A 27,880-nucleotide genomic window follows, 5' to 3' on the forward strand; every position below is an offset into this window, starting at 1 on the left:
CGGTGTGCTTACGCTGGGCCTTTTTTTTGGCCCACTTTCTTTAACCTGGACCTATCGACAAGGTTGCTCGTGAAGGGATTCTCAAAAAAAGAAAAAAGGTTTCTCCTGAAGGAGGGGTTCGGGCTGGAGCGTTTCCGCATCAAACGATTTTGTTCGGTTGATCGCCCTCCCAGATCGAACGTTTGGTTCGGCCTGGCACCTGCCCAGACCGAACGTTCGGTCCTTATCGAGGTTCTTTCTTTTTTATGCGGGAGGGGCTGGAAGAAAACTGGTGCTAATGGATGCTATCGATCCATGGGAGCTAAGTAAACGAACGAACGAACGATGACTCCCGTTTAGGAGTGCAGACACAAGAGATAAACATAAGGATATATATATATATATATATATATATATATATATATATATATATATATATAGATATATATTGCCAACTAAATCTATGATGGTTTTTTTTCGCGAGAGAATGAGATTTTTATTGCTTAACCTTGAGGATTACAATCATGGTGGTGTAGCAATTCAACCTCATTTGGTCCAGATCTAAGCCAAACAGTCATGCGCATGTGATGATGCCCCATCTGAGCTAAGCAATGATGAGCAACATCTTCTATATCTAAATAGCTAGTCCCCACTAAGATATTTTTTTCAACATGCAAGCATACCACCTCATCATTCAACATGCATAGAAAAAGGCTCACCTCAACATGCAACTATGCATATTAAAAATCCACTTTGAAATGCAAACATGCATGCATGTACAATGCCATTCTATTATGCTATTTACATTTAATTTTGATATACTTTCGTCAATTATTTTTTCAAATATTCATGTTCCATAACTAAAACCTCATTGAAATATTGCAAAATATTCCCGCAACAACGTGCGGGGCATCATCTAGTTATTACAATCACGACGCACATGGATGACCAAAAATTCTCTACCCTGCGCGAGTAAACTCTTTATTTCGCCGATGATGGCCGCCGTTGGTGATCGGTCACTCTCCATCTGCTTGATCATGTTGACTACCACTTGAGAATCTGACTCGACGATGAATGGCTTGACGCTCCACTCATAGGCCAGGGCAATTCCTTTCATGCACGCCGCCAGTTCCACTTCAACCAGGCTAGTACAATTATGCAGGTGGCGGCTCGACGCAAAGACGATTGCTCCATCCTCATCACGAAGAATCATGCCAGCAACCACCTGTGCTCGTCTCCATAGCGAAAGCACCATCCACATTGAGCTTGTTCCACCCATTTGGAGGCTTGGTCCACCGATCCGATGGTCTTCCACTAATCTGAGCATGCAGCTACTTGTGTGCTTGCCTTCTCCTGCTCATGAGTTCGGCCTGGGTATCCAAGGGTCTCACCAAACCCGGATGGGCTTGCCATTCCCTACTCGCCCAATGAGTCTTTTCCGAAGTAACTCCAAGCCATATTGTGTCGCATGCCATGAGGATGAAGCGTTGCATGCAAAAACCATATCAACCGGCGAGCCGTTAGGGTAGTACCTTGCCTTGAGCACCGTGGCACAAAGAGAGTCCGGTCGCTCCAAGAGTCGCCACGCTTGCCGTGCCAGCAAGGCCTGATCAAATAGCCTGAAATCTATGATGAACCATTAGGCTGGTCATAGTGAGGAGTAACTTAGACTAGTGTTATGCATATGTCACTAGTCTAAATTATTACCTTCAAAATGCAAAGTAACATACTAGTAATATCATAGATGCCTTCATTTATTAACTCATAGACTCATCTTGTCTTGGAAAGTGTTATGTTACAGTAACATATTATGTTACCACCTCTCATTAATTGCTTGCCACATAAGCAGAATTTTTTTAAAATGCACTATGTTACTAGCTAAGTTACTCTCACTATGACTAGCCTTAAACAAAGACACATTAAAGTTCATGGAGAGTAGATTACAACCGACCTATTCATGCATGGATTGACCAACATCGGGACCAATTATTTTGTAAACTGCACTGGCATAAATTAGTCATGTCATAGATAGCATATGTCAATTGGTGAATAATAGATGACATATCCTTGGAAACTTATTCTCTTGGTCCCAAACAGATGGATGCTTGTCGCCGTGGTACGTAATAATTACTTATAAATTAATAGTTTACTTGCTCGCCGTAAACAGTGCTTCTCAATCTTCCTACTCCCTTCGTCTAGTGAAAAGTGTGCATATAATTTTTTTAGGACAAATTATGGAGTGAAATTTAAAAAAAAGTAATTGGAAAGGTGCAAGCCATCATTACTCTCCCAACCCCCAATGAGCCAAGTGCATATACTCTCTCCATTCCTTTTTTTTAGAAAAGGAGGATGCACCCCCAACCTCTGCATCTGGACGATGCATACGGCCACTTTATTAATTATTAAGCACAAAAAACCTTACAAAATAGTACATCAGTAAGCCTGAAGCCACCATCTAGGCAACATCTGTCGCTACTCCTACCCCCTTAATGCAGTGGTGCCGAATGTCCGAGCCTAATACCAAACAGACATCGCACCAAATCCTAACATCTAATGCCGGATGCCCCATCCTAGCCACAAACCGGGACTGGGTCACACGCCGGTCCGGCGCACTCACCGAGGCTGCCGTCGCCTTCTTCCACCGATCCATCTCCAGAGCAGGTACTGACGCACAGACCTTGCCAAGCCTGCCGTCGATGCCACCATGGCGCCAGACAGCTCGACCACCCTACACTCGTCCATCCAGCCGCATCAGTCGTCGATATGCAGCTGCACCATGCCGCCACCACTCGTCGTCAATGACGCGGTAGATACAACGCCGCACCACCTGGCAACCTCCACACCATCGCCACTGCTGGAGCTACTCGGAGCCTGTTAGACGATAGGCTTGTAAAGGTCGTGACAACTTGTAACATTATTGTGTGGGTGTATCTTGTTGTAACTAGGCCGGTGGTTAGGCTAGGATGATCTTTATCTCCTTATCTTGTGTATGACTTGGAGTAGAGGTCAAGACTCATAACCACCGGCCAAACCCTATAATCCTATGCTATATAACATGTACGCGTCCCTGCTAGAGAGATATATGCTTCCACCAATTCTTTCATGGTAATCAAAGCAGGCCTCGACATCATCCATGGCAAGCTCTTCCACTTCCTTCCCCTCCTCTCCATTTGTGCACGCCGCAACAGAGAAACTTATGAGAGGGAACGAAGCTCTATGGCGCGCCACCATCCTATCAGCGATCAGGGGGGCTCGGATGGCGGAGTTCCTCGACGTCGAGCAGGTGGTGCCGCCCCAGACCATTGAGGCCACCAGCGACGACGGCAAGACCAAGTCCAAAGCTCCCAACCCGGAGTTTTCCACGTGGTATGCGAGGGATCAACAGGTGTTCTCCTATCTGCTGACCTCGCTCCTGCGTGAGAGGGAAATTCAGGTGGCTACGTGCCACACCGCAGCCGAGCTGTGGAACACGGTGCAAGGCATGCTGGCCTCACACACGCGTGCAAGGATGGTCAACGTCCGGATCGCGTTGGCGAACCTCCAGAAGGGCAACAACAGCATCACTGATTACGTTGGTAAGATTAGAGCTTTGTGTGATGAACTAATGGCTTCAGGGAAGAAGGTTGATGAAGAAGATGTCGTTTCTCACATCCTCGCTGGACTGGATGAGGAGTTTGACCCGGTGGTCTCGGCCATGTGCTCCAGGGTCGAACCAGTCACCGTCCCGGAGCTGTACTCACAGCTGCTGAGCTTCGAGACTCGCATGAGTCTGCACGGCGGATCCTCTTAGTCATCTGCAAACGCCACGACTCGCGGCCGCTTCAACAAGAACAACGGCGATGGTGGTGACCGTGGCCGGAACTTCCCCAACAACAGGCTGGCGGCGGTGGTGACCGCGCCCGCCGCAACTTCCCAAGTCACCCAACCCACCAAACCGTGGGAACGGGGGCAACAGCGGCAACGGTGGCGGCAGTGGGAACTACTCCAACAATCCCTCTGCCAAGCCGGCCTGTCAGATCTGCGGCAAGATAGGGCACCTGGCATGGAAATGCTGGAAGCGCTATGACTCCTCGTACCAAGGGGGAGAGGAGCGCTCGGCAAACATGGCGGCTCCTCAGTACGGAGTCGACACCAACTGGTACCTGGACAGTGGTGCTACAAACCACATCACATGTGACCTAGAGAAGCTCACGGTTCGAGACCGGTACACTGGAGAAGATCAGATACACACGGCGAGTGGTTCATGTATGACTATAGCCCATATTGGTCAATCTCATATTTCTACCCCCGAACGTGATCTTCTCCTTAATGATGTCTTACATGTGCCCGAGGCAGACAAGAGTCTTATCTCTGCTAGCCATCTTGCCATTGACAACGATACATTTGTTGAAATTCACCCTCATTCTTTTTTTGTAAAGGATCGGGGATCGAAGAGAGTTCTGCTGCAAGGCAGGGGTAGGAGAGGATTATACCCTGTCAAACACATGGAACGAGGAGCCAAGAAGCATGTGCTCAGTGCCACCCCCTCATCGGATAGGTGGCACCGGCGCCTAGGGCATCCTTCATCTTCTATTGTTAGCAAAATAATTAGCCACAATAAGCTTCCATGTGTTAAGTTAGTTGATGAATTTGTTTGTGATTCCTGTCAATGAGGCAAAAGCCATCAGTTGCCTTATCCAAAATCAATAAGTGAATCAAAATTTCCTTTGGAACTTATCTTTTCTGATGTGTGGGGACCAGCAGTTGAATCCGTAGGTAGGAAGAAATACTATGTGAGCTTCATCGATGATTTCAGTAAGTTCACATGGATCTACCTAATCAAACATAAGTCAGAAGTTTTTCAAAAATTTCATGACTTCCAAAACCTTGTTGAGAGACAATTTGATCGTAAAATTCTTGCCCTCCAAACCGACTGGGGTGGAGAATATGTGAAAGTAAATTCCTTTTTCACTAAGGTTGGCATATCTCATCATGTTTCTTGTCCCCACGCACACCAGCAAAACGGGTCAGCAGAACGTAAACATCGACATATTGTCAAGGTTGGACTCTCTCTTCTAGCCCAAACATGCATGCCTCTAAAATTTTGGGACGAGGCCTTCATTGCAGCTACCTATCTCATCAACAGACTACCAAGTAAAGTTATCAACTTTCAAACACCTCTTGAAAAGTTATGCCACGAGAAACCCAACTACTCATCTCTACTTGTCTTTGGGTGTGCTTGTTGGCCGAACTTACGTCCATACAACGCCCATAAACTCGAATTCCGTTCGAAACAGTGTGCCTTTTTAGGCTACAGTAATCTTCACAAGGGGTTTAAGTGTCTTGACATATCCACCGGACGAGTTTTTATATCTCCAGAGATGTAGTCTTTGATGAGGCAGTGTTTCCCTTCGCCACCTTGCACCCAAACGCCGGTGCTCACCTTCGGGCCAAAATCCTTCTTTTGTCTCCAGAGCTTTTAAATCCAACTGATCACGGGGGAGAAAAATGTGTAGATGATCATTTGGCTAATAGTTATCCTGATGCTACTAATGGGAGCAGTCAAAAAATTGTTGTTCCGCCGTATGATTTTATGCAGAACCAGATTTGCACTGGCGCTGGACACGAGGACGATCTGGCTGACAGCGCTGATCCCGAGAGATTCGGTGCAGGCGGGCCTCCTGCTGCTGGTGCGGATCCCAGGGCTGATCCTCTGACGCCGTCAGGTGCCAGCCCACCCGCGCACGACACGCCACCAGATGCAGTGGAGCGGTCGAGCGGGGCCTCGCGCGGGGCTGACCTGCAGTTGTCGCCACGCAACAGCTGGCACGAGTCGGCTGGCTGCGGGACACGCGACGCGCGACACAATGATGAAGCCGACAGCGTCCCGCGGGTCCCCGGCCAAGTGTCGCCTCCTCATGGGGCACCCTCCTCTGCCCCACGTGCGGTGGATCCGAGGACGGGGACTGCGCGTCTGCTGAAGGGGATTCGCCTGCGACGGTACGAGGTGGATCTCCTGTGCATGCTGCTGGATCTTCTGCGGCAACAACTCAACCCAATACTACAACCACACGGGTGTCTCGGTCACAACGAGGTATTACAAAACCATTGGTGCCCAAAGATGGGACAGTCAGGTATAACAAGAACTTTAAGTTTACGGGCTTTGCTTCTACTGGTGAGCCAGAGAATGTGCTAGAAGCTTTACGCAATGAAAAATGGAAGAATGCTATGAATAGTGAATTTGATGCACTGATGAAAAATCAGACTTGGCATCTAGTTCCTTATAAGCCAGGGAGGAATATTATAGATTGCAAGTGGGTGTATAAAATTAAAAAGAAAGCTGATGGAACAATAGATAGGTACAAGGCTAGGTTAGTAGCTAAAGGTTTTAAACAACGCTACGACATTGATTATGAGGACACCTTTAGTCCAGTTGTAAAAGCTGCTACTATTAGACTTGTTCTATCTATTGCTGTTTCCAGGGGATGGAGTCTTCGCCAATTGGATGTACAGAATGCGTTCTTACATGGCGTTCTCGAGGAAGAGGTCTATATGCGACAGCCACCTGGTTTTGAGGATGGCTCCAAACCGCATCATGTGTGTAAATTGGACAAGGCTTTATATGGTTTGAAACAAGCACCCAGAGCATGGTACTCAAGGTTGAGCTTGAAACTGCAACAATTTGGCTTCCGTACATCAAAAGGAGATACTTCTCTGTTTTTCTTCAGGAAAGGAAAGGTGATCATGTTTATGTTGAAGAACTGTTAAAGAACTTAAAAAGTGACTTTGTACTCAAAGATTTGGGAGAGCTTCATTACTTCCTAGGTATTGAAGTAAAGAAGATAAAAGATGGCATCTTGCTCACACAAGAAAAGTATGCCTTGGACATACTAAAGCGTGTGGGAATGAAGGATTGTAAACTGTCAAGCACACCTATGTCAACCACTGAAAAACTATCACTATATGAAGGGAAATTGTTAAGTCCAGAAGAGGGAACCAGGTATCGAAGCATAGTTGGGGCACTTCAATATCTAACACTGACAAGACCTGATATATCCTTTTCTATCAACAAGGTTTGTCAGTTTCTGCATGCACCTACCTCTTCTCATTGGACAGCTGTAAAAAGAATATTGAGATATATTCAAGGTAGTACTGGAATTGGACTAACAATATGTAAGTCTCCCTCAACAACAGTGAGTGCCTTTTCTGATGCAGACTGGGCGGGGTGTCCAGATGACAGGAGGTCAACAGGGGGTTTTGCTGTTTTTCTTGGATCTAATCTTATATCATGGACTGCCAAGAAACAAGCTACTGTCTCACGTTCCAGTACAGAAGCAGAATATAAGTCATTGACAAATGCAACAGCTGAGGTAATGTGGGTTGAAACATTACTTGATGAGTTGGGTATTTATAGACCACATGTGTCATATTTGTGGTGTGATAACCTCAGAGCAACGTATCTCTCTGCAAATCATGTGTTTCATGCAAGGACTAAACACATAGAGATTGATTTCCATTTTGTTCAAGAAAGAGTTGCTCGCAAGTTACTAGAGATAAAGTTTATTCCAACCGGAGATCAGGTTGCTGATGGTTTCACTAAACCACTTCAAGTCCGACAGCTTCAAGCCTTCAAGAACAATCTAAATCTTGACATGTTGAGATTGAGGGAGGATGTTAGACGATATGCTTGTAAAGGTCGTGACAACTTGTAACATTATTGTGTGCGTGTATCTTGTTGTAACTAGGCCGGTGGTTAGGCTAGGATGATCTTTATCTCCTTATCTTGTGTATGACTTGGAGTAGAGGTCAAGACTCATAACCACCGACCAAACCCTGTAATCCTATGCTATATAACACGTACGCGTCCCTGCCAGAGAGATATACGCTTCCACCAGTTCTTTTAGAGTCCACCATCCACAACATCTCTCCCCCGAACAACAGTTCCTCCCAAGACGGCGCCTCCATGGAGGATACGACGCGCAGGACGCCGCCGCCGCCCAATCCAGACTGAATTTTGGACTTTCGTCTGGGAGGGGTTCGGGGTGGATAGGGGGGACCTCGGCTTCGCCTCCAGGAAGGGTAACGGCGTCAAGTGACGTCGCCGATGCCGGGCCGAACACGCCGACCAAAGTTTTCTCCGGTCCTCATCCTATGCCACCAAACCTCCGTGTACTCCGGATCCGGCAAGCCACGATCCGAAACCCGCGAAGATGAAAGAGCCATGGGGCTCAACCCACCAGAAAGGAGGATCGAGAAGAACTTCTTGTAGATCTCCAGACGCCGAATCCAACGATCCGACATGGCCAATGACGATCATCACCACCCCGCGGCGGCCGATGGAGTCCGAAGAAAGGATCTAGATGGATCCGATCTGGATCCGGCGGCACCCGCGACCACCGGTCAGGCCAACGCAGCCACCACCTCACGACACGCAGGTCGCCACCACTGCGCCGCGCCGCTGGACCCCACGTTCGCTCGGCGTTCCTCTGGATCCCACTGTCCCGCGCCAGCCAAGACGGAGAGGATGGGGAGAACCCCCGCCGCCGCCCAGCCGGCCAGGCTTCGCCCGGCGGCGCTATGGACGGCAGCGAGGAGGGGGAGAGGAGGAGGAGACTCGAGGGGCGGCGGCGAGGAGGTATAGTTTGGCATGAAATGGTTTTCTTATGGTTTGGTACAGAATGGACAAAGATTTAAGTCTTTGCAGAAATTTCACTATGAACTACATACGGATGTATATAGATGCATTTTAGAGTGTAGATTTACTCATTTTGCTCCGTATGAGTCTATAGTGAAAACTTCTACAAATATTTATATTTATAAACGAAGGGAGTAGAAATTAAGAAGACAATGTGTAGAACGTTATTGGTCTTGATTACCGTATAATGAGAGAGAAATAATTTTTTCTATTTTAAGGTGCATTGAGAAGATAAAAGACTCTCTTGTGAACAAATTTTAAAACTAAATATACACTCCTCACAGGAGAGAGGGGCTACTATCAACACGATACCCGCATATATATATACGGGCTTCCCTATCTTCCGAGCCACCAGCATGATAGCCTTAATCACATAAATATGGCCTCTGGTGGTGGAAAGATCAATCATGGGTTTAGGTTAGAGAAATCTAGAAGAGAGGAACGTTATTACCTTGGGCTGCTTCGTCCACAACGAGTCCTGATTGTTTGCCTTCGCTAACGGAGTAACGGGCAGCAGAATTTTTTGTGAGTGGCGCAGCGCCCACGCCCACTGTGATGGGAAATATAGATAAGCAGTAAGAACACTCTAGCTTGTTATTGAAGGGAAAAGACCGAAGGAGGAGACGTGCGAGGTCGAGCCATGAAGGCGATGAATACTCACGATTGTACCAGCTGACCATGGAAACGTGGGGAAATGAGTGCAACCTAGGCGACGATTGCAGAAGGCCGTTATGGTTGCAGAAGATCTATCATATAATCCTTTTTTTGCGGGATGATCCATCATATCCACGTTGCAGAAGTCTTTTTTAGGATAAAGTTGATTGAGCTAGTTAGGAAAGTGATAGGTGGCGCTCAAAATAGGAAAGAGATGTGTGGGATTTGTACCTGCGTGATGGGTTTTTTTTTGTGATTGAGTTTTTCTTCTTCTTTTGAGGACAAACTTGATTGAGGTAGCTAGGGAAGAAAAAAGCCACTTTCAAAAAAAAATTAGATAGGGGTGTGGGATTTATGCGTGTGTGATCTTTTTTTTCTCAGGAAAAAAACACGATTGAGCTAATTAGGAAAGAGATACGTTTACAAAATTAAAAAAGAAAGAGAAGTGCCGCAAACATTAAAAAAGAAAGAGAGGTACCGCAAACCAATTTTCGTGGTCACCGTAAACTGGTTCTGCGGGACGTGTTTTCTCGGGATGGCTAGAGATGCTTTTTTTTTTTTTGCGAACTAACTCTTTTATTACTCAAATGTTAGGGATTACAATCTCATAAGGCAATATCCAAAACCTCGTGCATCTCCGAGCAGGCACCTCAATTGCTTCCAATAACCCCTTCCCTTCGTGGTTCAAGTATTTACTTATTATCCACCCTTTGACAGATTCCGGGACCACCTTGTGAAAATTGTAACAGATAGAAACTTCACTGAGGCATGGATGCAACGATATACAAAAAGGTCGGTTGTCTCCATCTCACTGCCCTGATCCACAGACTTAAGACAACCCCTTCAGACTCGCACTCTCGCGCACGCTTCGGCTGGTCTTTTGACAGCGAATTTCAAGACTGAGGAGAAGTTTTAGATCATAGCTGCTTAGGAAATACCCCTTTGCCAATTGGATGAACTATGTTCGGGATGCTATCAGAACAGAAGTATCCTTGACTGCCCTAATAATGTAACCAAAATCTAAATATCCTTGAAATGTGATCCATGTGATGTTTCTGTTTCCCAATATGCAAAGGGTGTTGTTGATACCATTGATGAAATTTCTGACACCGATGCTTTTGCTGGCATGATCGTCAAGGTTTAGCTTTGCCTGATCTCTTAGGAATCTGATGTTTTTGCTGGTAGAGCTCCTTGCCGTGTAGTCAAAGAGGATATTGCTGAAATATCGAGAAAGAGTGTGGATCGAGCCCGTACTTGGAGTCGGCGAGCGCAAATCCCACTTGAATCAGGTCGCCCTCGTTGACGATCCTTCGGGTCTGCTCATAGTGACCATCAAGAGACTGTGGCGCTCCCCACGGATCTCCTTCATGAAAAATTCAGCATCAACTGCGACATACCACTTGCAGTTTGCATCTCCTAGCAATTTTTTCAGACATTGATACCCACTAGCCTCGTTGTCTGCCCAAATGTCCATGAAACCTTCTGGGGCCTGTTGATGCTGCTGCGCTTCTGGAGCTGGAGCTAGATGAAGGCAGGACTCTGTCTCTGTTAGCATGTGTTGATGCTGCACTTTCGGACCTGGAGCTGGAGCTATCAACTCATGGTGAATTATAGGGGAGTCGGAGAGCATGGTCATTGCGCCACCTTCATTGTGTTCCTTGGTCGCGCTCTCCACCAGCGGGGACGACGGCTCAGTGGCCGTCTCCTACTCAAGTATCTTGACATGACTTGGTCGCAACTCCCACACTTTCTCAAACGGATTCTAAACAATTCTAGATACTGTGAAATAGGAGGATTTTAGGGCGTGGAAGAGGACCGGAAGAAGAAGTGCGCAGCCGAGGAGACGACCCTTGTATGGAGAGAGGTGAGCGCGGCAGAGCGGGACACGATCGTATGACGAAATTGGGCCCGTTGTAGCATGAATGGGCATTTTATGCTAAATTTTTATACTTATTTAAATAAATTGTAAATTATCGTAGTTTTGTAATATACCATAATATAGTTTTGATGGGCATACTTTTCTATTATTTATCTATCCTAATTAACCACATGAAATGTTGCTAAATAGTATTAATAATGTGAAGTTTATATAATTGAAATGTATGTCAATGATTCTTTTTTGCTTCTGCTAAATTTGAATTGTATGATGTATGCGGATGTGTTCATATAAATTTAACTGCCATTAGATATCATGTTAGATAATTCTAACCCAAACACTATGACAAATATCAAAACAATAGTTTCTAGTGTATTACTGGTAAACAAATCCACAGAAACTTTTAGCATGTGATTTTTTTTGCAAACTAGTTTAATAATAATTGGACAACTTTTTGGCCAACAACTTCTCCGTGTTCTGCGCATTTGGTTCTCTGAGATACTCAGGTCCAAACACCTCCACCATGGTGCGGGTAAACTTGACAGTAGTCTTCAGACATGTGTCCTCCCCCATCTTGACCATCTCACCAAGGGCATCTGCAACAATACCAAGTGCAAGCATTCTCAGAGCAGTCGTGCACTTCTGCTTGGCAAAGAAAGAGAATTGTCCGCAGCAATCCCTTGTGAGCTTGAAGTAGTCGTCGTGTTCCTCCACTCCCTCCACAATGCGCAAAAATAATGGTTTTCGCATGCGAAAACAACGACAAAAACATGGATCATCCTGGAAAGAAGGCTTGGGAGCAAAATAGTCCCTATGAAGTAGCTTTGCTCCGGACTCCCTATCCCGGTTGATCACTCTTCTCCCTTTGATTCAGCCCTTGAAGTTGAGAATATGCTCCACTTGCCGGTCCATTTCCTCTTGCATGCTCATGAGCATGATCATGTCCACTTCTTCGTTCGAATCCTAGGAATTGAAGAACTCATCTTGAATCATTTGATCAAGCTCCGTCGGTTCATACTCCTCGTCCAACGAAGCATCGAAATCTATCGTTTCCCCTAATAAAATCACAAAAAATCCGGTCATACAATGTGTCGAACACATCAAGCTCAACTCGGAGCAAGAGAGTTGCCGGACGTACCACGGTGGCGTCCGGGCCGGCGACGACATCCCCGCGGCGAGGACTGGAGAGAGGACTGCTCAGCCGGAGCTGACGGTGCAGAGGCTAGGACGGCTGCGGAGCGCACACGACGGTGGAGGTCCGAGACGGACGACACAGAGGAGGAAGAAGAGAGGAGATAGCAAATGGATCCGGCAAGTCTAGGGGTGGATTTGGTGCAATTTGCGGTGGGGTCGGCTGTCGGGTCCGGCATGGCGGGCGTGCTCGGGCGTGCCTGAACGCCCCCATATCCGGCACATATTTGGGCCGGATCTGAGGCGTGCCGGTCAGCCCGAGCATTTGAGGCCCGTTTGAGGCGCCCGTCTGGGTCAAAATTTCGGAATCGGATAGTGACCAAGCGATCCACTGGGGCGTATGAGGCAGGTTTAAGGCGCCCGACTATAGATGCTCTTAGGAAAATGATAGGTGGCGCTCAAAAATGAAAAGAGATAAGTGTGGGATTTGTACCTGTGTGATGTTTTTTTGTGATCGAGTTTTCTTTTTCTTTCTGGGCAGCGCTACGCGTCCGCCGGCGGATAATCCGAAAAGATCCGCCCCCACAGCAGCCATGAGATCTAGTCCAACCACCGGTCTAACATGTCCTCATTATTGCAACAAAGTTAGTGTTGTAGAACCCTCTTTGCAACCGAGTTCATGTTGCTGAAACATTCAAGTGTTGCAGTTTTTTTTTGTCTTCACTTTTGTGCAACATAGATGATGTTGCGGAAAGACTTTTGCAACATAAATGATGCTGCACAAATTAGAGAAAGAACGGGAGCCTGGGTGGAACGCGGGAGGCAATTGTGCTCGAGGGTTCCAGATCCTGATCCTGCAACATATGAGTTGTTGCGGTGAAAAAACTGCAACAAGGGCTCACTTACAAAACCATAAAAGATAATGTTAGGTGAGCCCCGCAAGACATGCGTCACACGAATGAGGCTGCGGACTCCCGCGTGTGATCCGCCGGCTGTAGCCAAACTTTTCCCTTTCTTTTGAGGACAAACTTGATTGAGGTAGTTAGGAAAGAGAAGCCGCGTTCAAAAAAAAGGAAAGGGATAGGTGTAGGATTTGTACGTGCGCGATCTTTTTTTCTCATGAAAAAACGGTATCGAGCTAATTAAGAAAAAGGGTTCCCCGTTTTGTATTATAAAGCAACCATCCGATACAACTAACGATAGGTGCTGGGGCGGAAGCAGCACAAACACGCCCAAAAAAAAGAGAAAAAAGAAAAGAAACAAATGCCGATAACGGCGGATCGACAAAAACGACGAAGCCTCGTGACCGCTGCACCCACCGGAAATCATCCCCCAAGCTCCGAGACTCCGAAGCGCCGGTACCAATCAACACCTCCAAGAAGGGACGCGACGATGACGACGCTGCTGCCAAGGGTTTCCCCCGGTACGCGGTGAGAAGAGGGGAAGGGTAGCCCCGACGCCCTTCAGGAAGGTCCGGTGGTACCCTCAGGCGCCACCGCGTCGGTGTCGGCCAAGCCAACAGGGTTTTCTCCCGATCCCATCCTCTACCTCTGGCACTCCGGAGCTCGCCACCAAACCGACCACCACCCTTCGCCAACACGGACACGAAGCTTCCCACGCCGTCTCACCACGGCACCGCGAAGATGGCCTGCCCAACGAAGAAGGGGAGCCGGGACTAGGGCAGCAGCACCGTCAGCATACTGGAGGGCCCCACCTCCACCGTCCACGACGGTAGCCGACCGGACGCCAAAGCAGGAGCCTACCGGGCCCGTGGACCCACAGGCCCGGCCGGGCCCTCAGAGGCCCGGACAGCTGCCGCCTCGGCGTCGCAGCTGGCACGCCGTCGGCGTCGCTGCCCCCCGTCCGAGCTGCTCCACCTCCTCACCACACACACGACGACCAAGCCACGCCGGGAGCCGGCCCGCTAGGACCCAGATGGGGCCCGCGGGCCCAGATCTGGGCCGGGGACGCACCACCGGCCAACCTGCGCCACCACGCTGTCACGCCGCCAAGGGGCCACACCACCACCGCGCGAGCCGCCGGCCACCGCTGCCGGGACGCCGGGCCGTCATCAAGCCGAGGAGCACCGCCGCCGCCCCATGCCCCGGGCAGGGAGCCGCGCGCGCGGGGACAGGCCGGCCCCGCCGCCGCCAACACCACCCGGCCCGCGCCGGGGGCGCCCGTCGGCGGCGACAGGGAGGGAAGGGGAGACGGGGATGGCCGAAGGGGGGGGCGGGGCTCGCGCCGCCCCGGCTACCTCCCGTGGAGGCGGCATGGAGCAGAACCGGGGAAAGGGAGAGGGGGGAGGGGGGCGGGGGCGATCGGCGGCGGCGGCGGGGGGAGGAAGGAACCCTAGAGCGGCCGAGGGCGAGCGGGGGGGGGGGGGAGCGGGTCGCCTGGCCTCGATGGGATTAAGTTTAGTTCCTCTCCCTTTGTCCGGGGTCGGTATCGAGCTAATTAGGAAAGAGATACGTGACGTTTAAAAAATGGAAAACATTTTAAATAAATTGGATGATTTCTTGTGTTTGTAACCGCGTCCGACGCCGTCCGATCTCACACGATCGTGTGGCACGAGCGCCCTGTCTCCCACACGCACGAAGGCAGCCAAGTCCATCGACTGCCTATTTCAAACGATCTTTTTACACGTACCACACAGGCACACACACAGTGCTTTGCTAGGTAACGACACAAGTGATGGTTCAAATACTTGAACACCATCTTTCTCGACGCTGGTCATGGCCGTTGGTTTCATATGGTACTAGCAAACTCCCATCGAACAAGGTGGCTAATGGTCGGAGTAGGGTCCTTGACACTGCCGCCGTCTTCGAAGATGCCATCGCGACAACATCGGAGCAGCCGGCCGCCATTGCCGCATCGCCGTGGACGTCGCAACATGATCGGAGCAGCCATGCCGGTCATCGCAACACTGCCACAGCCATGAAACACGTCATTGCAGCAGCATCGAAGCGGTCGGGCGTACCAACGTCGCGGACTCGCGGTTGTGGAAGCATCACGTCGCAACCTCCCCATCATTGTTCGAAGACCGCCGTCATAGGATCACCGCGGCTATCAAATCACAACATCATCACGGTCGTCGAAGCATAACACGGGCAATAGAAGAATGACGTTGCACCATCGCTGCGGTCGTCGAAGCACAACACGGGCGATAGAAGAATGACGTTGTGTCATCGCCGCATTCATCGAAGCAAGCCTCGTAGCATCACCACGGTCGTCGAAGCATTGCCGCGGCAGTCGAAGCACACAGTGGAGTGTTCAAAACATGTCGCTGTGCCAACGTCGTGGCGTCGCAACATCATCGAAGCAGTCGAGATGTCATCGTGTCATCGCCGTGGTCGACGCATCATGCCTCGTAGCATCACTGTGACCATCGAAGCATGTCGTCAAATCATTGTTGCGGCCATCGAAGCGCACCACGGGTGTTCGAACATGTCGTCGTCGCAGCATCATCGAAGCAGTCGGGAGCCGTCGCAACATCACCGTTGCTGTCGAAGTACACCATAGACATTCGAAGCATGTGGTCGCGTCATCACCGTGGGTCCGTGGCCATCGCAGCAAGCCTCATAGCATCGCCGTGGTCGCTGAAGCAATACGATGTCACAGAGACCACCATCTGGCATTGCAGCACTGCCCGCAGCCTCATAGTGACGCCCGTAGCAGCCAGACCGCCCCTCACAACACCGTCGTCTTGGCTTGCAGTGCATTATCCCTCGTACATAGCAGTCACTTCACCGTTGGTCTTTGAAGCAGCTCGCGTTGCTGCAGCAGCGACTGTCATTTCACTTCTGAACATGCTGCCATTAACAGCGCAGAGGGTGTTGTGCTGCAGCATGTAAGGCCATGGGAGGCTGCTACGTTGGTGTCTAGTTGCATCGGATGTGTGGAATGAGCGAGTTGAAAAGAAAATCATGAGACGTGAAAGAAAAGAGCATGTTGGTGTTTTCATCTAATGGTCCTAATCATGCCAATCGGATGGCTAGGGAGGCGGCTGATCCCACGCTGGTATCAGCCGACTGATTTGTAGCACTGGCCTTGATCGCAAATCCTTCGTTTCAATCGGAAAGGGCTCTACCTTCCATTAGACGCCGGTGGGTAGCGTCCAGTGCATCTATTGCCGCAAGGTCAGCCCTGCGCATCTATCACCACAGAGTCGGCCGTTCCAGGTGCCGTGGCGGCTGCTCCCGGCGACGGTGGCGCACAGTAAATTATGGCAAGGTCAGCCGATTCCAGGTGTCGGTGTGAGTGTCACGGCTGCTGCTCGCTAGGTAGACGACGGCCAACAAGAACCTCGACGAGGTGGTGCAAATCCAGCACGCCGACGCCATCGGCAAGCCCACGTTATCACCATCAACTGGCTGACAAGACCACCTTCGTCCGTGGCGTCCTCCTCTAAACGGGGGCTTGAGCATGGGTTGGGGGTGACAACGGTGGTGTTGCCGTCCAAGATGTGGTTGTGGCTGTTCAGTGGCGGAGCGCTCCGGTGGGCGAGGTATGGCACCTGCCATACCTTGATTATTGGTAAAAAAAATTTATACGTATGTATCTATCACAGCCAGGGCCCAGGCAGCCAGCGGTGGCCTCGAGCCCTCGACCGCAGCTGGCTCGAGCGCCCTCTGCCCACGAGTACACGACCCCACGTCCCCGCAGTTGAAATTTTGTAGCAATTTTGAACAGCCTTAAATTCAACCATATTTTAGTGATATATTAATCTTCTTATTGCAGATTTGAAAAAGTATTTTGAAGTGCTCGGTAGTGGCAGCAACTCACAAACAAATCCAAGCACCCGCGAAAGTGTCAATATTTCAGCAAATGTCAATCATCAAGATCAAGTGACTTCCATGGAAGAAGAGCATGAAAATTTGATGCCAACCGAACAAGTGGAAGAACAAACTACAGATTCGGTCGAAGCTATAGTGGAAGAGAATGTTGATGTTCACGGGGTTGAAGGTATAACTATTTTTAGTGAAGATTACATAAATGGTGATCCAGGCCTTCGCATTCCACTTGATAGTTTTGCCCCCAACATTAGAGATGATGTTAGATTTGCTTATATCCGAATGGGTGCAACTCAACCAACTAGTTGCACTTTCCCCCCAAATAGAGATGGAAGATGCTTCCGGCCACAATGGTATAAGCATTTTGAGTGGTTGGAATATAGTGTGGATAAGCGTAAGGCATATTGCTTCTATTGTTATCTTTTTAAGCATGACCCGAATGGATGATAAATTTGGGCATGATGTTTTCTCCAAATTGGGTTTTGACTGTTGGAAAAATGCGGTTGCAGCATTCCGTAAACATGTTGGTGGGCCATGTAGCATCCACAATATTTCAAAAACAGCATGTGATGATTTTAAAAATCAAAGGGCAAGTGTGAAAAGTAAAGTTACAACTTACAGCAAAGGTTCACTAGTCAAGTATGAAACTCGTGTGGATACATCTTTGGCCATTGTAAGTTATCTAGCATTGCAAGGTGAACCATTTCGTGGACACAATGAATCCACTTCTTCTTTGAACAAGGGGAATTTTTTGGAGCTACTTGATTGGTGAAAGAAAGAATTTCAGAAGTGAAGGTTGCATTTGATGAGCTATGCCCTAAGAATGCCCAAATGACTTCCGGAAAAATTCAAAAAAATCCTTATTTCCCATTGTGCAAATGCGGTCACCAAAGCAATCAAAGAAGAGATGGGTGATTGTCTTTACTCCGTCCTTATTGATGAGTGCCGTGATATATCGGTGAAAGAACAAATGGCCGTGGTTATTAGGTACGTGTTTAAGCTTTTGAAGTGTCTATGTGCCTTTTGATCATTTTATTCTATGTGGAGTGGTCAACTAATTATATGACATTTTGTAGGTACTTGAGCAAACAAGGAGAGACTATTGAACGATTTTTAGGTATTAAGCATGTCCCGGACACAACATCTGCTTCTTTAAAGAAGGCATTGTTGGAGGTTTTTGCTAAAGACGGTCTAGTTGTTGCACGACTACGAGGGCAAGGGTATGATGGGGCATCTAATATGAGAGGAGAATTCAATGGCCTTCAGAAGTTAATTCGAGATGAGAACCCATATGCTTTCTATATCCATTGCTTTGCCCACCAACTGCAGTTGGTAGTTGTTGCTGTTTCGAGATGCTGCAAGGGTGTTGAGGATTTTTTTGAATATGTGACCATGATATCTAATCTCAGTACGTCATCTTGCAAGAGGAAGGATAAATTGCTTGACAAGCAAAAACAAGTTCTTTTGGATAAGATTAGGGGAGGTGAGATGCCCACAGGAAAAGGGAAAAATCAAGAAACATCCTTGGTCAGACCTGGAGATACAAGATGGGGCTCTCATTACACAACCTTATCTCGCATTGAATCAATGTGGGATGCAGTCATAGAAGTTTTGGGCATTGTTGAGGATGATGTGCGTGTTCCATGTAGAGCAGGAGGTTTGGTTCATCAAATGGAGACTTTTAGCTTTGTGTTCATCCTGAAGATGATGCTAAAGATCCTTCGTATGACAAATGATTTGTCTCTACTATTGCAAAAGAAGGATTAAAATGTTGTTCAGGTATGTGATCGATCATGTTATATGTATCTACTCTGCTTGATATATTTTGTTCATGTAAACATACATGCATCTAAAATTGTAATTATCTCATTTCAGGCAATGTCATTGGTTACGGATGTGAGAACACGTTTGATCAGCTGGAGAAATGATGGTTGGGAGCCACTCTTGGAAGATGTCAAAGCCTTTTGCACCAAAAACGACATTCCAATACCAAATATGGATGACATGTTTACAAAGTGGGGAAAATCACGAAAAGGTGGACGAAACAATATCAGAGCTGATCATTTTTTTCGTGCGGACACCTTCTATGCTGCCATAGACTCCATCACCATAGAGTTTGATCATCGTTTTAATGAGGTATCTTCAGAGCTGCTCCAGAACTTCTCTTGTCTTGACCTAAGAAACTCCTTTTCTAGGTTCAATGTGAATAAGCTTGCTAGACTCACAAAGATTTATTATGAGGAGAAACGTGAACATATAGTTGATAACCTCGAGCTATTCATTATCCATATGAGAAGAATTGAAGAATTTAGAGCTTGTCATGATATTGCAAGCCTAGCTAAAAAGATGGTTGAACTTGAAAGGCATGTCATGTTTCCTGCTGTTTATCGCCTCATTGAGTTGGCATTGCTACTACCGGTAGCGACGGCAACAGTTGAAAGAGCCTTCTCATCAATGAAAATCATCAAGACTGAGTTGCGCAGCAAGATGTCTGATGGCTGGCTTAATGACTTGCATTGAGCGAGCGATCTTCAAAAGTATTGATCTTGATAAAATTAAGGAAGATTCTCAGAAGAAAGGTAGGGCACTGCCATTGCCTGGGTCTTCTACACGCCATTAAAAGCTTCATTATCGGTATGTTTTAGGTTGTTTTCCTATTGAGACATGTCTACATTTTCATTGTATTTGGTTATTCGTTCGTAGTGTGTATTGTTAGTGTGTATTGACTCTTTGATTCGCATAAAAAAAATCTTAGTAAGACTTTGCCACACCTTAATTTTTTTCCATGGTCCGCCTCTGTGGCTGTTAACGAACCCGGGCTGGTCTCGGACTTGAGGAACAGAAGGACCTCATCACGTCGGCCGCGCGCAGGACCTTCCGCCAAGGCCTCCATCTGCTCGACGCTCACGTCCTCCGCGACGCAGCTCGGTGGCATGGCACGCCACTTGGTACATGAGGTTGACGCGCACGCCATGGTGACCGAGCTCTCACGCGGCCGCGCACACCTGGCCAAGCAGTGCCCCAAAAGTTGGCGGCCATGGCGCGGTCGAGCGTGCCTTGGTCAGTGTCAATGCTGGCGCCGTCGGGAGCCGCAGGAACTGTACCATTGTTGACGTGCTGGGCGCGGTGCATGACCCGAAGCAGCATCAAAGCTCGATTGTGATATTACGCCATCGAGAGAAGTCAGCCACGTCCAAACAAAGTATTCTATAGATCAGTTTTAACAAAATAACAACTTAAAACTGGTTTTGCTAAAACTTATTCTAAATACTAGTTTTCCAAACAACCACTAAACTGGTTTTGCGGGACATGTTTTTCCGGGATCCACTAGAGATGCTTTTACCATGCTCATCCCCTACAAAACCGACAACGCACCCCAATTGCTTCCAAGAACCCCTTCCTTTCCTGGTTCAAATATTTACTTACTTATTATTATCCACCCTTTGACAGATTGCCGGATCACAATTGTCCACCCTTTAACAAGATTGCGGGATCGCCTTGTGAAAATTGTAACAGACTATGGAACAGAAACTTCACTGAGGCATGGATGCAACGATATACTAAAGGTCAGCCATCTCCGTTTCACTGCCCTGATCCACCTAACGTGTAAGTAACTCCACCATGGCCTGTAAGTAACTCGGCTCATCCCCTCGAAACAAACGGCTGACTGAGTTGAGACAACAACAAAATCGACAATGCTAATTGTTGCCTCCCAAAAGAAAGGGAAAAACTGCACTGTCGATCAGTCATCCAGAGACAGTTGCACAGAACAAGAGCAACCAGGGACCATCACGGCACAGATCAAGCAAGTAAGCTTTACAAAAAGGATGGAGTCACTCTTGCTCACTCCATCTAGCTACCATCCTGCCACATACTCCGGCCCCTCGCCTCCTCGCACGCCGCCCTCTCCACCTCGCTTACCCGGCTCTGCAACCTCCGCAGCCCCAGCCCCAACCCCAGCGCCTCCTCCTCGCCTCACCGTGACCCGCCTCAGCATCGTCATCGTTGTCGACGACCAACAAGGGGTCTGGAGCTCGGGCAGAAGCTGAGACAACAGATCCTTGCGTCGCTTCAGGGTCAGCTTCTTGTAGTTCAGGCACCGGCACATCGACCCCCGCTCCCTGGACAACATCAGCATGAGGTGTGCCTGCATTCCACAAAGTGACACCATTAAAATGGAGCTATTGCTAATTTTCAGTTGTCTCACATTTTTCACTTAACAGTTGGCCCAAAAGGTGCATCAGGATTTGTGATGGGGGTATGAGTTTCATGTGACCATTGCTAATAATCGTGTGCCTGCATGCACAAGGATACACCATTGAATGGAGATATTTCTAATGTTCGGTTGTCTGACAATTTCACTTGATGTTGCACACCACTAAGGCTGAGCGTACTCTCTTTATGGCATGCAACTATTAGTCTGTAGCTAGGTTATATATGAAGTGACCTTCACATGAGAATGGTCGTCTGACCTTCCACAACGAACAAGGAGTTTGGAGCTTGGGCGTCCGCTGCCACAACGGGTCCTTGCACACCTCCACGGTCAGCTTCTCGTACTTCAGCCACCAGCACATCACCCCCCACTCCATGGACATCAGCATGGCGTGTGCCTGCATGCACAAGGATGCACCATTGAATGAAGCTATTGTTAATTTTCGGTTGTCTGACAATCTCACTTGTTAATCTGTAGCTAGGTTATATGTGAAGTGAACTTCAGATGAGAATGGCTGTCTGACCTTCGATGACAAACAAGGGGTTCGGAGCTTGGGCGGCCGCTGCGACCACAGGTCCTTGCAAGCCTCCAGGGTCAGCCTCTCGTACTTCAGGCTCCCCTGCTCCCTGGACATTAGCATGGCGTGTCCCTACATGCAGAAGGATACACCATCAAATGGAGCTATTGCTAATTTTTCGTTTTCTGACACTCTACTGAATGTTGCACACTACTGAGCCTAGTCCCTTTACAATGCACAACTATTAGTCTGTAGCTAAGGTTATATATGAAGTGGACTTCAGATGAGAATGGCTGTCTGACCTTTGACGACGAACAAGGGGTTCAGAGCTTGGGCAGCTGTTGCGAGAACAGGTCCTTGCATGCCTCCAGGGTCAGCTTCCTGTAGTTCAGGCACCAGTACATCATCCCCCGCTCCCTGGGCGTCAGCATGGCGTGTGCCTGCATGCACAAGGATACACCATTAAATGGAGCTATTGCTAATTTTCGGTTATCTGACGTTTTTACTAAATGTTGCACACTACTAAGGCTGAAGTTATTCTCTTTTATGGTGCACAACTATTAGTCCGTAGCTAGGTTATATATGAAGTGACATTCAGATGAGAATGGTTGTCTGACCTTCGACGACGAACAAGGGGATCAAAGCTTGGGCGGCTGCTGCGACAACAGGTCCTTGCACGCCTCCAGGGTCAGCTTCTCGTACTTCAGGCCCCCGTGCTCCCTGGATATCAGCATGGCGTGTCCCTACATGCAGAAGGATACACCATCAAATGGAGCTATTGCTAATTTTTGGTTGTCTGACATTTTCACTTAATGTTGCACATTACTAAGGCTGAACTTACTCTCTTTGATGGTGCACCATTAATAGTCTGTAGGTAGGTTATAGTGAAGTGACCTTCAGATGAGATGGTGAATTTTAATTGAAAGGCTTAGTGATGTCACTGAGATTTAAGAAAGTTGCAGCAGGCAACTTATGTAGAGAGAACCTGATGTCAAATCCAGCAATCGAGTACTCACAAAATTCAACCAAGTTCAGTACAAAAAAGAAAATTGTTGATGATACTACTAAAGTCAAGCTCAATCATGCTACAACCAGGAAATTTCAATTTGTGAGTTTCCATGCTTCAAAAGAAGAAAATTAAAGGGGGAGGACGATGATTAAAGGAGAAAAGAAAAAAAATAACATTTGCACATAAAAAGCAGCCATGGCAATCGGGTAGAAGAGTCATAGGTTCCATTGCAACAGTACGCATCAAAGACGGTATCTTGGTTGTACAATGATTCAATACCAAAGAGGTGTCAATTTGACAGACTAATGACAGCAAGAACCACAAAAATGCACCGCCAACAGGGGAAAATGTAAAAGGTTACATCTGCATGCAGGCAAACAAAGTTGGGTTTTGACAGGTAGAGGGTGTGCACTACAATTATTATTTTCAACCTAATCCAAGTGTCATAAAATATTTGGTAAAAGATAACATAAATATCTGGATTATGCTCTGTTCACAATACTCTCAGCAGCTCTCCAAAAGTCCAAATGCCTACATTCATCAGCCATGTCCATCACATATTCAGAAATCACACTGGACAGGAGGGAGGAGGCTCACCTTGTGGGATGGCTCTGGTAGCCAGCACACCGGCAGCTTGGTGGTGCACCGGTCGACACCTCAGCGGTCGCTGAAGAAGAGGGTGGGTTCGCGGGAGCCGGAAGCCTCGGCGGTTGTTGGAGCGAAGGGCGGTGGCGAGCCGGCGGCACTCTGGGAGTGGAGAAGCGCAAGAGCGGGAACCTGGGAGGAGCCAACAAGTAGAGTTAGGTCTCTCTAGCTCACATGACGAAGGGAAGGAGATGACTGGAAGAGAGGTGGCATGTGGGCCTAATTAGTCAGCAATTTTTTGGCCAAACTAGGCAAAATAGTATATGATAGAAATTGTTTTCTCAAAAATCTGGGTGGGCCACGTCCTACCCTCTAACAATTTGAGATTTCTAAGGAGATAAAAAGATATGCAGAAAATGATACCAAAATTCAGAACTGTACAAAGTAGTTCTATGTGACAAGTACACCCAATTTCAGTAGGTGGTATGGATTGACTTGATGACTTTGAATTTGAAAAGAGCTTCATTTATGCAGGACATGACGAAAGGAAATTGCCCACTGACAATGTTTTCAGATGTAATGGACCAAAAGGTATTGAACCATCCGGTGCTTTTTTACGGTTTTATGATGCATCTAAAAAGTTACTCCTAGTGTACAAGATGGCATAAGATGGCAAATAGAACAGAAAAATAGCTTGATCAGCTTTGTCACAAGCACAAAAGGGAAGAACCACTGAACATTGCAAATAATGATTACTGAGCACAATAATAAGCTAGCAAGCATCAGACAATCTATGCGATAGTGATAACTATGAAAGGAAGAAGGTAACTAGCATGCAACAGAAAGTTTACCACTTGACACTGTCGGCGACGATAATAACGATGGTGGGAAGTTGCAATATGCTTCCGACGGGTGGGGACATGAACCACACACCCTGTCAAACTGGAATGTGTCGACGTCCCGCGTGTAACAACCTTGCTTGACTGACGAGCTTCCGACATAATATAGGAGCAAGTGCCTACCCACAGCACCCTTGATCAAGGACCCAGAATCCAGCAAGAATGGCTCATTCTCCATCTGCCACTGTGTGGAACTCCCACCATTCTTTCGCCAAACAGTATAAAAACGGCGACCTGTGTCAGGTTTAGGCACAAACATCACAATCATGCCTTGGCCTGCCTCAACGATGGCCACATCATCGCCCGAAAATCTGGGACAGGGTGGGTGGTCAACCATGGAGAACTCCATTGTCCGGATGTCAAGCACGAGCAATTTTTCACTGGTACCTGAAACCCAGTAGAAGCAACCATGTGCGTAATGGCGCCACACGAACCAAACCTTCCACGTCGATAACAAAAAGCCAGGTAACGAGTCGCTGTGGCTCAGGGATGTAATGGCTCGCCATTGCCCTGTGGAGGAAGAGAAAACAGCGGCCATCGGCTTAGTTTTGAGCAGCATCATAAAGATCACTCTGAATGACGTCCCCTCAGTAGTAGCAGCCGCCTCCTCTTCATCCCCGGGAGGGGCGAGGAAGGATTCTCGTCGTGGCGGGAGGGTCTGTCAAGCAGGACGCGGCCGTCGCGGACCTCCCGCACGGACCAGTCCAAGGAAGACCCGGGGAGGAACTCGAAGTCGAAGTCGGCAGCTTTGGCGACGGCGCGGGCGGAGGTCCTCTGGGGTGGGAAGGCGGAGGAGGATCTCCAGCAGGAGCTCGTCGGGGATCGCCGACAAGGCCATCTTCCGGCCGCTCTCCGGCGTCGGTGCGTGCGGCGGCGGCGGCGGCTGTGTGTGTGCTGGTTTGTGGGAGTTCGCAGGAGGTTGCTGGGGAAGTGAGCCGACAAAAATGGGCCAAGTTGGCTGAACTCAAGACTCTGGGCCGTCTAATGGCTGAACGCACAAACCGTCGGCCTACATCGCCGGTCCGCACTTTAGGTACATTCGCTTTTCTGCCGGTTTTCTCAAACAAACAGGTTGCAGTAAAGAATCCTAGAATTTTAATAAGGTGATGAAATTTCAAAAATAATGTTCACAAACTTTTTAACAAGGTTATATAATAATTTAGAAAATGTTCTCAAATTGTTCGTGTTTTCAAAAGGTGCCCTAATATTTTTTTTAAATTGTTGATGCACACAATAAGAGACATTTTGCAATTCAGGCCCTAACTTCGAATTAATTGATGTTGACTGCAATGTCGCAAAAATATTATAGCAGCCGCAAAAAAGTTTATAATAGACACTGCAAAATCAGCCGAAAAATATTATAGCAGCCGCAAAAATATTATAAGAGACATTGCAAAATCAGCCGCAAAAACAGTTGATGAATTAATTGATGTTGAATCTGGGAGTTGGGATGAAAATCTTATAAAAGACATTTTTTATCCCCGTGGATGCACACAATATTCTCATGATCCCATTGGGCGAGCATATGCAGGAGGATTTTGTTGCTTGGCATGTCACAAAGTCTTTTAATTTCTCGGTACGATCAGCTTACTATACGAAATGGGAACATCAATTTGGTGCTCGAGTTAGAAGAGAAGATGGCCAGGGAGGTTCCAGACCGAATCCAGTGTGGGATATATTATGGAAATAAAATGTCCCAAGCAAGATTAAGATCTTTATATGGAAAGCTTTGCATGGCACTAACTTCGAATTATGGGGCTGCTGTACCCACTAGCAAACCACAAGAAATATTATGGTCAAAACCAAGAGTTGGCTGCTATAAACTAAACACGGATGCTTCCTTTCATGAGAATGGAACGGGGGCTGTCGGTGATGTGCTTCACAACCACTGAGGGGAAGTTATGGTTGGTACTGTGAGCTACCTAAGAACTATTCTTGATGCTGCCTCGGCGGAGGCCATTGCAATGTTGAAAGGGATTGAGATGGTCGAGAGTTTAGGGTGCACGCAGGTCACAATCGAATCTGATTGTTTGGAATTGATCAACGCATGTAATGGTGAAGCCGACATCTTCAGCCCCTATACTACAACTTTAGCGGAGTGTTTTGCAAAGGTATCGCTGATTGAAGGAATTTCATTTACACACTGCCCACGAGAAGCGAATAATGTTGCACATCAATTGCGAACATTCTTATGATCTTAAGTTAGATTTAATTTGGGATGGTGATCCACCCTCGTTCATGTTGCCCTTTGTACTACATGATGTAACTCTTTTGATATGAGCAATAAACTTTAAGGGTTAAAAAAAAGGATACAAGAGCACCCACACCCCACCAAGAAACACCAAGGCTACTAACTAGAAGAGACACCGCGCCTCCATGAGAAACCATCGGACATCGATGCAACACACCCACCAAGAAGTAGCTGGAGATGCCCCCCTACCATCTCGCTCCGGTCCGTGGAGCACCGATCCTGCCTGCAGACAACGAGGATCGAGCACGATGGCAACAACGCCACGTGTACAAGATAGGACACCGCCGGGGCCACCCCTAGTTAGAGCCCAAGGAGCCTCGAGTTAGGATCCGAGCTTGCCCGCCGATGACGATGAAACGTGACCAAAGGGTACCTGAGCTCCACGACGACGCCTCCAAGAGGGAGACGACGCTATGGTTCGAGCACATATGCTAAGATTCATGTTGATGCATATGGGTTCGAGCACAATGTAACGCCCTCGATGCGGCTATATCTCCCACGTGTCGAAGCACGACTTAGAGGCATAACCACATTGAAAGCAATGTCGCAAGTGAGGTAATCTTCGCAAACAACCCATGTAATACAATAGGGGAAAAGATACATAGTTGGCTTACAATCGCCAATTCACACAAATACATGAATAAAGCATTACATCATCCAGATACAATCAAGGTCCGACTACGGAACCAAAATAAAAGAAGACTACCCCAAAAGCTACACAGATCCCCGATCGTCCCGACTGGGCTCCACTACTGATCAACTAGAACGAAACAACACAAAGGACAAGATCTTCATCGAGCTCCTCCTGAGCTTGGTTGCGTCACCTGCAAACTGGTTTTGAAAGTATCTGTGAGTCACGGGGACTCAGCAATCTCGCACCCTCGCAATCAAGACTATTTAAGCTTATAGGTAGGGTAAAAGGTATGAGGTGGAGCTGCAGCAAGCGACTAGCATATATGGTGGCTAACATATTCGCAAAAGAGAGCGAGAAGAGAAGGCAAAAGCACGGTCGATGAACTATGATCAAGAAGTGATCCTAAAACAACCCACGTCAAGCATAACTCCAACACCGTGTTCACTTCCCGGACCCCGCCGAGAAGAGACCATCACGGTAACACACGCGGTTGATGCATTTTAATTAAGGCCAACTTCAGGTTTTCTATAACCGGACATTAACAAATTCCCATCTGCCCATAACCACGGGCACGGCTTTCGAAAGTTCAAATCCCTGCAGGGGTGTCCCAACTTAGCCCATCACAAGCTCTCACGGTCAACGAAGGATATTCTTTCTAGCGGGAA

The 27,880-nt window shown here is 47.8% G+C and overlaps 1 protein-coding gene and 2 pseudogenes across 2 annotated transcripts; 1 reads left to right on the top strand and 2 right to left on the bottom strand.

The window, feature by feature from the left end:
* Positions 1-3,598: 3,598 nt before the first annotated feature.
* Positions 3,599-3,737, top strand: LOC125541890 (annotated as a pseudogene).
* A 6,399-nt stretch (positions 3,738-10,136) lies between these two features.
* On the bottom strand, positions 10,137-20,239 carry LOC125538343 (annotated as a pseudogene).
* A 389-nt stretch (positions 20,240-20,628) lies between these two features.
* LOC125534479 lies at positions 20,629-24,966 on the bottom strand. 2 transcript variants are annotated; one of them, XM_048697692.1, is made up of 9 exons: positions 24,718-24,966; positions 24,283-24,641; positions 23,444-23,623; positions 22,712-22,731; positions 22,455-22,553; positions 22,140-22,277; positions 21,844-21,969; positions 21,580-21,717; positions 20,629-21,254 (listed from the first exon to the last, which is right to left on the bottom strand). In XM_048697692.1, exons 2-9 carry the CDS (start codon positions 24,351-24,353, stop codon positions 21,025-21,027), a joined length of 1,002 nt encoding a protein of 333 aa, XP_048553649.1. In that variant the 5' UTR covers positions 24,354-24,641; positions 24,718-24,966; the 3' UTR covers positions 20,629-21,024. The 2 variants fall into 2 exon arrangements, with proteins under 2 accessions (XP_048553649.1, XP_048553648.1); XM_048697691.1 differs by having other exon boundaries at positions 24,283-24,966.
* Between the last annotated feature and the right edge of the window lie 2,914 nt (positions 24,967-27,880).

This window comes from Triticum urartu, chromosome 2, assembly GCF_003073215.2.
Source record: "Triticum urartu cultivar G1812 chromosome 2, Tu2.1, whole genome shotgun sequence".
In the NCBI taxonomy this organism is placed as follows: Eukaryota; Viridiplantae; Streptophyta; class Magnoliopsida; order Poales; family Poaceae; genus Triticum; species Triticum urartu.